At 43.7% G+C, this 11,704-nt stretch overlaps 1 protein-coding gene across 3 annotated transcripts in view; it reads right to left on the minus strand.

Moving 5' to 3' along the window:
* The window catches only part of POP4 (ribonuclease P family protein), a 79,273-nt gene extending 68,398 nt beyond the window's left edge, over positions 1 to 10,875 (minus strand). The window contains exons 1-3 of one of the 3 annotated variants that reach the window (XR_015263940.1): positions 10,522 to 10,853; positions 9,903 to 9,985; positions 9,183 to 9,457 (exon numbers count right to left, since the gene is read on the minus strand). Coding sequence is in view for 2 of the 3 variants with exons in the window: in XM_086785677.1 (XP_086641803.1) it covers positions 9,183 to 9,457; positions 9,903 to 9,985; positions 10,522 to 10,684 (521 nt within the window). In the remaining variant the exon portion in view is untranslated. Of the gene's footprint in view, positions 1 to 9,182; positions 9,458 to 9,902; positions 9,986 to 10,521 lie in introns of all 3 variants that reach the window. The other 2 variants (XM_086785678.1, XM_086785677.1) reach the window with 2 other exon arrangements.
* Positions 10,876 to 11,704: the final 829 nt, after the last annotated feature.

Raw genomic sequence — 11,704 nt, forward strand, 5'->3', positions numbered from 1 at the left:
GGTCATAATTTATAAGTGACTTTTGGGCGCCCAAACTTTAATGAAGTGGGAACGCACTCACTTATAAATATTGGCTAAGTCCTAAGGGCTATTTGAGCCTAGATTGGGTAATACTTACCACCTGTTCACATGCCACACAACCATGTCAGCAGACAGTTTCACACGCACGGTTCACGGGCGGACGACCCCTAGCCCGGAACTACACATAGGTCATGCAGGCATGAGAACAGCATGCAATTTCATTTGCAGGCAAGCACATAAAGATGCTATGCAATGCAGCATTGGCATGAGCAATTTCCGTTCATGAAACCATATAAGACCAGGCGTTTCCAAGCAAGTATATGCGATACCAGACCCAGTGGAAAGCCAATCCTCCAGGCGTTTCCGGGCATGTACACAAAGGCACAAGTCCCAGCGGGGAAAGCCAAGTCCTCCAGGCGTTTCCGGGCATGTACACAAAGGCACAAGTCCCAGCGGAAAGCCAAGTCCTCCAGATATTCCGGGCATGATAACATCAAGTCCCAGCGGAATATCATATCCAACTATACAGCATGACACGTGTCAATCACCTGCATAGGCATATTCCATAAGCCATGGACACCAATCCAATATGTACATAGTGTGAAAGCAAGAGTGAACCATTTGGGTGGCCAAATGGTGACATTCCCCCCCGCTTCTAAACAGTTGTCCGCAACTGAAATGCATCCAAATATGTCTGAAGCACATGCGGGCAATCTTTGAAGAACTCTTCATCTACCCATTTAGCATCAATGGGAAGATAGTTCTTAAACTTCACAAGGTAACGCCTCACAACTTTGCCTGCAGCAAGCTTGCATTCCTTGTGATACACAATCTGCTCTGGCTGCAAGATCTCCTCAAGCTCATCCACTTCTGGTGGATCCTCAATGACCATTTCACTGGGCTCCGGCCCTACATACTTGCGAAGGAGACTCACATGAAAAGCATTGTGTATGTGCCAATGACTAGGTAATGCCAATCTGAAAGCCACTTCATTGATCTTCTCGATCACTTGAAAAGGTCCATAGTACCTAGTTGCAAGCTTAGGATATGCACCCTCTTTGCCAGGCCTCTTTGCAAGTCTTGCTTTCTCAAATTTCAGCAATACCCAATCATTCTCTTTAACATCCAATTGCCTTCTATGCTTGTCGGCAGCCTTTTTATGCTTGTCTTGTGACCTTGCAATGGCTGTCCGCACCTAAGCAAAAGCAATATCCAAGTCTCTTACATACTCATCAGCTGCAAATATCTCATCCTTTGTGCGAAGGATGGGTGGCAAAACCACCTTACCATAAACAATCTCAAACGGGGCCTTTCCCGTAGATGCATGCACCGTGTTGTTGTATGCAAATTCCACAAGCGGTAAGTACTTCTCCCAAGAAGACTTCTGATCCGCCACATAACATTTCAAGAGATCCAACACGGCTGAATTTGCAGCCTCACTTTGCCCATCCGTTTGAGGGTGATAAGCTGATGAGAAGTCCAATTTGGTACCCATATTATCAAATAAGGCCCGCCAAAAGAGACTTGTAGTCCTGGGATCTCTATCCTCCACAATGGACTTCGGCATTCCATGATGTTTGAACACTTGTGCAAGATATATTTTAATCATATGCTCAGCTTTGATGGTCTTTTTGACCGGCAAGAAATGAGCTTGCTTGCTAAACCTGTCCACAATTGTCCAAATTGCATCATTACCCTGTTGGGTACGTGGCAAGTCCATAATGAAATCCATTGTAATACTTTCCCATGGCTGCGTGGGAATAGGCAATGGTTGAAGCAAACCTGGTGCCTTTTGCCTATCAAATTTGACCTTTTGACAGGTGATACATGCACGTACATGTGCCTCTATGTCCTTCCGCATACCTGGCCAAAAGAAATACCGCTCAATCATGTGCGTAGTAGGCATTATGCCTCTATGACCAGCATATGGAGGAGCATGGCACTCATCCAAAACCTTTTGCCTCATGTCAGACACCACACATAGGCAATTATCTTTCATGAGATAACCCTCTTTGATCACATATGAGGCATGTGCATGACCAGCCATCAAATCAGCCCAAATAGTGGCAAAATCAGCATCCGTATGATACAAATCACGCATGGTAGACAAGTCCCCATGAGAGGCAACCGAGATAGCTGCTACATACGGCTTTCGTGACAATGCATCGGCCACTACATTCTTCTTTCCCGGGGTGTGCAAGATCTGAAAATGAAACATAGAGAGGAAATTGGCCATCCTCATATGCTTCTCTGACAATTTAGTTTGAGTAAGAAAATATCTCAAACTCTGGTGATCTGTCTTCACAGTGAAATCAGCCCCAAGAAGGTAATGTTTCCATATAGTAAGTGCATGAATTACAGCCAAGAGCTCTTTCTCATAAATGCCAAGAGATAGCTCTGCATCATGCAATCTACGACTCTCATAAGCCACAGCATGTCCCTCTTGATTAAGGACAGCCCCTATGCAATTTCCAGATGCATCACATTCCACACAAAAAGGCTTTTGCAAATCCGGAACGATCAACACTGGACCATGAGTAGTTGCATCTTTCAATTTGAGGAATGCATCTCTCTCTACATTAGTCCATTTGAACACGGCCTTCTTCTTTGTCAAATCATGCAAAGGAGAAGCAATCCATGCAAAGTGCCGAATGAACCTACGGTAGTAAGAGCATAATCCAAGAAAACTGCGGATCTCATGCACTGAACTCAATTCGGGCCAATTCCGAATTGCATCAATCTTTGCATGATCCATCCGCACTCCATCTTTGGACACAATATGCCCAAGATAATGTATCTCTGACAAGAAGAACTCACTCTTCTTTGCATTTATGAAGAGTTTATGCTTATGGAGCTCTTCAAAAACAATAGCCAAATGAGCTCGAGAAGACTAGTATGTCATCAAAGAAGACACCTGTAAATTTCCTGTACCCACGGAATATGCGATCCATCATTCTATTGAATGTAGCCGGGGCATTTGTAAGACCAAAAGGCATAACAAGATACTCATAAAGCCCAAATGCTGTCCTGAAAGCAGTTTTGTGTACATCCTGAGGCACTACACGCACTTGATGATATCCACTCTTGAGATCAATTCGGCTAAAGCATGCCGATCCATCCAACTTGTCGAGGATGTCGTCTATGCGTGGAATCGGAAACCGATTCTTGATGGTAAGCTTATTCAAAGCTCTATACTATAATCCACACACATACGAAAGGATCCATCCTTCTTTTGAACCAAGAGGACGGGTGAACAATATGGAGAAGAGCTTGGCTGAACCAAACCCTTCTCAAGAAGCTCATTCACTTGCTTCATGATCTCCTCTTTTTGGGATGCACTTACACGATAGGCTGGCCTATTAGGTGGTGAGCTACCCGGCACAAGATCAATGCGATGATCTTCCGGTCGTACAGGTGGTAACTCATTTGGTAACTCATCAGCAAAACAATCATTGTGCTCTTGCAAAAATTTCAGCCTATCATTACAAAGAGTGTTTACATGTACATTAGTTTTCTCAATAGGATCTCGTACAAAAATCAAGTACGCAAAAATACTCTTTTTCATTACTTTCTTAATTTGTACATGAGATACAAGGGGAATGGTATCACCCTCTTCACCAGCATCAATTACATGTTCTCGGCCTTTATGTATGAAGGTGATCCTGTTAGTCTTGTAAGCCTTGCACGGATCAATACGTGTATGCCAAGGCTTTCCAAGCAATACATCACAACCATTCAAAGGCGCCACAAGAAAATCCTCATGATCCACATAGCCTTGAATGTGTATGCGCAACTTGCCAAAAATAGGCATGACCTGCACTTCTCTACCAACCAAGGCAGCCCCTGCTTCAATTTGAGGACCCATGTCCTCCACTTCAATACCCAAAGCAGCTGCCATCTGAGTGGATATGAAATTTTCAGATGCACAATCATCAAACATGAACAAAGCGGGCTGATCTTTGAGCTGTCCCCAAGCTTTACATACAACCCTATCTTTGCTATCATGTGAAGTGTTGCCCTGCACATCCGGAACCATATGCACATTAGGCTTCGGTACATTAGCATTTTCAGCTTTGTTCTTCTTATTTGAGCATGCTTTTGCCATGTGCTCAGTGCTGCCACAAGTAAAGCATTTGCCTTCACGCATATGTTGCTCCTTCTTCTCAGCACTAAGACCAAAGTTTGCCGGCTTATAAGGACGCTTGTTAGCAAACTTATTTTCAGCTTTTGGACCTGATTTGGCTTGGTTTTGGTCCCTTTTAGGTGGCTGTCCATCATTTTGCAGGTTTTGGACAGCCCTCTCTTTGCCTTGAAATGAGGGTTTAGCCTTATTGGATCGACTCAATTTGAGTTCCAATTGCTCGGTGGCGGTGGCGGCTGCGATTAATTGGTGTAAGGTATGACCAAGATACATTTGTAATCCCGCTTTGTACACGGGTTGCAATCCCGATTGAAACCTTCTCTTCCTTTCCGCCTCGGTGACATGCATAAATGGAGACACCTCCAAAAGCACTTTCCAAAACTTTTGTACATATGCATTTACCGATTCCCCCTCATTTTGCTTTACCCAATCCCACTTCATTGTTATCTCATTCAATGCATTGGGAGGCAAGAATTGAGCATAGAACCTCTCCTTGAATTCTTCCCATGATCTAACAGGATTCGGTGAGAGCTTCTCCGTGAGCCACCAATGGGCAGCAGTGCCTTTCATGAACATGCTTACATGCCGGATCATGGATTTCTGAGTGAAATCCTCATCACTGAAAGCAATATCAAACTGGGCAATAAAAGCAAGTGCCTTTGATGCATCATATTCCCCATGATATGTGTCAAACTTCACAGATTTGTCTCCGGCTTTGAAGTCACGAGACTTTGATGCATGTGTGTGCATCTCAACATGTTTTCCCCCATGTTTGTCCATTGGGACAGTCCCTGTAATTGGCATCATTTTTGGACCAAAAGGTGATGCATAAGGCATAGATACATGTGCCCTGTAAGCATGAGGCATGGCTGGCCCCTCAACATGCATTGATACATTTTCAGCCATAGCTTCTCCCTCACGAGCACACTCGAAGGCATGAGTGGCATGAGAGATACGCGGAATACCTGCACCAACAGAAAATTGCAGCCCATGTTGCATTTGTTGTGCATGAAAATTTTCAGCCGGCAATGGCATTTGACATACATTTTGACCACTGCCATAAACATTGTATCCTTCATGGGCTACATGAGATATTCCTGCATGGCGTGAAGTCACTGATTGTTCCTCTCCCATAGCATGGAAATTCATCCTCTTAGACATAACTTCGTGTTCGGGCACTTGTGGGGATTCCAAGACATGTGGGATGGTTGCCTTTTCTGCATAGGCATCCTCGGTACGAGCCAAGTATGCACGTGCTGCATCCCTCGGTTGCATGTGCAACTCTTGAGCAATCATTGCCATTGCATGATCCATATAAGATTCAGCTTTCTTGGCCTTCAAACGATCATGCACCAATGGATCCTCGCGGCGATAGAGATTCAATTCTTCTTGTTGTGCATGGAGAAGAGCCTGCACACGAGTAAGTTCAGCCCTCAAGACTATGGACTCTTCTTCTTGCATCTTCTCTTTGCCACGGGACGGCTATCCCACATATTCATGTTCCCTATTGTGCACCACATGAGTTTGCTCATCCTGTAAAGCATTGGAGGCATGCATTTCATTGTCCCTGCCTCTTGTATTAGCATCTCCAACATTCATTGTATGGCTGTCCATAATGTTCTAAGTGTAGAGATAGCTAGTGTTCACGGTGATCGTCTCTCACGATAGAAGTGAAAGAGAACCGTATGCTCTGATACCAATGTAACTTGGTTGAACATAATGCTAATCAATACACTTAAATACACTAAGATTTGAAGGACACTTGCTCAAATACAAGAAGTAAATTGCTGAATTGACAAGAGGCACACAATGAGCCGGAACGGCCGACCCCTCCCTTGAGTAAATTGTATTACTATTGGAGAAATTCAATACATAGCTTCACGGGCATCCATTGCCAAATCCTCCATGCCAATGCATATGAAATTCAGCATTTAGAAAACAATGGTATGTCGATGTAGATCACCAAGGAGCTGCCTTGATGTCTGGCCCGACTTCAGTGCCCATATTCTCTACCATTGGCTCTATGTTCTACCAAGCAAGGTAGCAACATCTTCAAGAGCACATAGGACATGAGAAATACTACACAAGGCGGCTAAACAAGGAGACCTGCCCTTCTACTGAGTAAGTAATGACAATACATTGTCCAATTACCTTACCAGTCTTCATAGAAGTTGTTGCATGCGGAAGCCTTCGCGTTGGAAGCTTTAGAAGTGTTGATATCTTCGATTTGCCGCAATCCTTCGCGACAAAAGTCTTCAAGAGGATGAAGGGAACCTTGGGAAAGCTTCCCCTATGGTTCAACTTGAGAAAGGAAGGCTGAAATTAGGGTTTTCAGCAAAAAGACCAGAAATTACAGCAAAAATGAGAGCTGTTTTGCTGAATTTCAGTCATTGGGAGTGAGTAGGAGAGTGATTAGCACTTGGAAACACTCTTGGAAGCTTGGAAAACACCCTAGCAAGTTGGGTATGGCTATGGAGAGCTTGGAAATGGAGAGAAATGGTGGAAAAACAGAGTTTTCAGCCTCCAAAAATCCTCATGAAGAGAAAACACGAATTTCTCTTAATAAGTAAGTGAATTGGGGTCCAATCAGGTGAAGGGACATGGGGAGATGCCCATTTATGAGTAAAAAGGGAGGATCAGGTCCTGGACATTGAGTCTTGTCCGCCTCGGGACTTCAGTGAGTGTGAACTTGGAAGCGGTCATAATTTATAAGTGACTTTTGGGCGCCCAAACTTTAATGAAGTGGGAACGCACTCACTTATAAATATTGGCTAAGTCCTAAGGGCTATTTGAGCCTAGATTGGGTAATACTTACCACCTGTTCACATGCCACACAACCATGTCAGCAGACAGTTTCACACGCACGGTTCACGGGCGGGCGTCCCCTAGCCCGGAACTACACATAGGTCATGCAGGCTTGAAAACAGCATGCAATTTCATTTGCAGGCAAGCACATAAAGATGCCATGCAATGCTGCATTGGCATGAGCAATTTCCGTTCATGAAACCATATAAGACCAGGCGTTTCCAGGCAAGTATATGCGATACCAGACCCAGTGGAAAGCCAATCCTCCAGGCGTTTCCGGGCATGTAGACAAAGGCACAAGTCCCAACGGAAAGCCAAGTCCTCCAGGCGTTTTCGGGCATGTACACAAAGGCACAAGTCCCAGCGGAAAGCCAAGTCCTCCAGATATTCCGGGCATGATAACATCAAGTCCCAGCGGAATATCATATCCAACTATACAGCATGACACGTGTCAATCACCTGCATAGGCATATTCCATAAGCCATGGACACCAATCCAATATGTACATAGTGTGAAAGCAAGAGTGAACCATTTGGGTGGCCAAATGGTGACACTTGTACACACGAAGTTACGTAATCCTAGCTCAGGATTGCTCTTCAAGTGCTTGTGAGAGGAACTGGAGTTCCTACTCACTTGTACACACGAAGTTACGTAATCGCTTGAGCATGCAACAGTTAGAGTGGCTAGTGTATTGCCGCGCTAACTTGCGCATGGTGCGCGCAATGCAAAAGATGGAATCGGCGAGACGGGTATAAGTTATAAGTTATAAGTTATAAGCATTCAAATTTCAAACTTCAATGTTTATTGAAATTTGGAACCAAATTCTAATACATTGCTTGTCACTTGATCATTGTACAATGTAGGTGAATGTGGATGCATTCAAGCTCACAGGGGGCACTCTTGAGAGTGTAAACAAAGTGCAGGATGAGGAGGAGGAGAGGATCTATGCAGAGATCTATCGAGAGCTCGAGTCGTTTGATCGACGACCTACTCGCACTCGTCGTGGGCGTGGAGGTAGTGGCAGAGGAGTGCAAGTAGGAAGCCGTGGATGCACGGTTCGTGGTGCTTCCAGGGACACAGTGCATACCTATGTGCGGCGTGGATCGGGTAGCTCCACACTCCCTCTTGCAGATGAGGATGCTCCCTTTGGCTTCTCACATGAGCTTAGAGAGCCCGAGTTCGATGATGAGGGCAACCTTCTTAGCGATGGCGACTTCGGCGAGGCCACTGATGTGTCCTCTTCTCATGAGGATGATTTCAACGAGAGCTCTGATAGTGATGCCTTTGTCTAGTCTCTCCTTGGGCCTTGGCTCTAGCCTCTCTTTTTGTACTCGCGCCTAGCGCGCATGATCGCATCGCACCTCTATACTTTATGTACTTTTGTTTGTCACTTCAAACTTGTTTAGTTGTTTTTAATGATATTTTGGTTTGAAACAACTTCTCTAGACTCTACCCTTCCAAATTGAAAATGTCTATGTTTGTAGGTGTTCTTTAATTAAAAAAACCGTATTTTATCGTACGGTATCCCAAAATTTCATATCGTACCAAATATTCCCGTACGGTATCGTATTTTCGTACCGTGACAACTATGATATCTATCCGGTCCTTCCATCCTTTTGCCCTCACCGGTGGGGATTAATGTCCATGTACATAATCTAGTTTATGGATTAAGCTTGTATGGGCCCAAGGCCATAGTCATAAGGCCATACAAGTATGAAGGCCAAGGGATTATGAAGTGTGAAAACATGGGGCTAGTATAAAGGATAACTCATGAGCCCTAATGGAGGTTCAGTTTACTAATCACAATTAACAGGTTTCTACCTTCTTGGAGCTCATGTTCTCAAGATTACATGGTGTTCTCTCCCTCATGAGAGAGAACTTGTGTGTAGTCAAAAGTAATGAGTGCAATCTCTTCTCCCTTCCTTTAAGATTCCGCTGCACTCCTTTCTATCTTCAAAAACCCTGGCACAAAGGCATGAGTGTTCTACACAATTAAGGAATCATAAGGCAGACAGTGTCATTTGCAATATGTATCAACATTCCTCATTGGCTACACTTATGCCACTCTCATTGTAATTAAGCTAAACATCTCAACAGAAAAAAATAAAAAGACACAAAACATTATAAAGTTTATATTCCACATTAAAACCTTGCACTAACTTTTAAATCATAAGTCATGGAAATCATGAGATTTTAAAAGACCTGCGAGACTCACTTCCTATATTGTGCAGGCAAATCATACGATCCAATGAGCTTCTGTTGACGCTTTGACAAGTGAGTTCTGGAACGTCCTGCAAGGCTTTGTTTAGCCCTTCTTCTAGCCCTCTCAACTGCTTTGCCATGCCCTGCTGGATTGTCTAAAAGAAGGACCCGATCTTGAACCTTTGAATCTAGCACACCATCTAAATCTCTAACAGCTTTCCCGCTCTCCTGTACAAGCTCACGAATAATGGAATCGATGGCATTGCCACCATTTTCCCCTGCAGAGAGCTACATTCAAAAAAAGGCATCAGTCTTATTAGCTATGGACTAGATGGAACAAGAGAGAGAGAGAGAGAGAGAGAGAGAGAGAGAGAATAGTGCCTCCCTGAAAGACAGTGTATGGTTTATGCTCCATCCTCCTCCATTGAAAACTGATGAATGAAGACTTGACACTCTTCATTTTTATAAGCTTAAGCAAGAAACTAGATCTTGCCAGAGCATCTAGATTGCATAGACTTCCTTCATCAACCACGGAAATTGCATTCAAAGCCACCTTTAGATTCCTAATAACATGAGTGTCTACAAGATGCTTTACTCCACTTCATCCATCCTTGGTGTGATTTAGTGCCTGATGTTGTGCTTAAATACCTCTTTGTGAAGGTGAATGTTGTGCTACTCAAGGTATGTGCATGTGAATAAATTTCACAAAGAAAAAATGTAGAGCTAGCAATACCTGCAATTGAGATGCAACTGGACCATCAAGTGCAAGTTTGGTGAGCTTCGCATAAATGGGACCCTGAAAATCCCCTGCAGCTACTGCACTCAAGACAACAAGCTATGGTAGATGAGAATTTGCAACCTATCAATTGCATCAGAAAAATCACGTTTTGTTAATCATCATTAACTATCTTATCTTCTCTCACTAACTATAGTTAAGCAAAAAGTGACATGGAAAAACTCCAAAACACTACAAAATGGAGAAATTGCCAAAACACTTCAAAATGGGCATGAGGGGGGCTGCACCAGTAACAAGGTGAAAACTCAAGTCAAATAAGCAAGGTGTCTGTGGGCCGTTGCCCCAATGGCTATCATACCAAGGGAGCATGTCTTGGTGACTTACCATACCAAGCTATCCAAAAGGGGGGCATGTAGGAGGGCTCTTGCCCAGGTACCGTGCTATCCAAAAGGGAGCATGAGCTGAAACCCCCACACGCTGCAGTGCTAGAGTGGCATGTAACATTTCAGTGATATTCTATGCTAAAAGATAAGAGTGGGTTTAGCACTACATAGCATATAATATGTAGTGCTAAGAAAATTGAAAGGAATTGAACAGAAAAAAAAAAAGCGCTTACTGGGGGGCTTTGCAGTAGAATTGGGGCGACGCTGCGAGGAAGGCGATGCCAGGGCGGTTGCGGTGGCGATCTTCTTGGAAGGCGGTGGAGAGGAGGAGGAGAGGCGGCGTTCTAGGGCTTGCAGGCGACTCCTCTTCCTGTCCGACACGGAACCATCTGCCATTGGCTTCTTTGATGAAAAAGCAGGAAGAGAAAGAAAGCTTCTTTGAGGGTGCTTCTATCCACTACACCGGGGAGAGAGAGAGAGAGAGAGAGAGAGAGAGAGAGGGAGGTATCTCCAGACAGCGCGCCTGTGTGGACTTGCAGAGAGTGCATCTTTGTGTGGACTCGCAGATACACACTGTCCCCTGCCCAAAGGGATATAAACAATGGTGGTTAGGCAGTGTATAATTGGACCTCAAAAGACCTCTCATTTTTTTCATTTTTTCATGTGTGGAAAATACTAAGAGATTTAATAAACAAGTTGCAAAATGCCATTTGCAATGTGTCTTCCCAATATATATATTTTCCCAAAAAGTAAGAAATAAACATGGATAGTTCGATAGTTTAACAGACCATAGGGACTGAGCCTAAGACCTTTCCTTTCTTGGTGTTCTCTTCGTTAACTGGTAGGGACAACCTTTCAATGATGGCTAATCAATCAATTCCTCTTTATAGATACGTTATTTTCAATCTATCTTTGAAATGAATCATCTATGTTCATGGGTTTTGCTACACATATATGCTAGTTGTGAGTAGGGCTCACTAGAATTAGCAAGGTACAGCTCGAACCTTAGCTTTTGGATTAAATCAAACAGTATAAACATACTAATCAATTAGTAGAGCCATGATGCTAAGCATCATATATATTCACCTTAGCTATAAGTTATCTAGTTTTCTTTTGGGTTTTGGTTTGGTTATACAAAATTCTTATTGATGAGGGCTTTGTGTTCATGATAGACTACCCACTTTCTTCTTTACGAGTTGCTTGAACTTTTGCTAATTTTGCATTATCTTCTACTTAAGTAACATTGGGATCAACCGAATTGGCGGGGAGTCTTCTGCTGAATGGGTACCTCGCGAGACTTTGCCCCGCCTACTCGAGTATTGTACGGACATCTCACGGACATGCAGAAAAGGGTGCTCCCCCCATATCTTTATGCTCCTTTAATATTTTTTTGTTTGTTCCTACAATCTATATATT

The sequence above is a fragment of the Cibotium barometz genome, chromosome 48, assembly GCF_041138505.1.
Source record: "Cibotium barometz isolate CiBa-2024 chromosome 48, ASM4113850v1, whole genome shotgun sequence".
Classification (NCBI taxonomy): domain Eukaryota; kingdom Viridiplantae; phylum Streptophyta; class Polypodiopsida; order Cyatheales; family Cibotiaceae; genus Cibotium; species Cibotium barometz.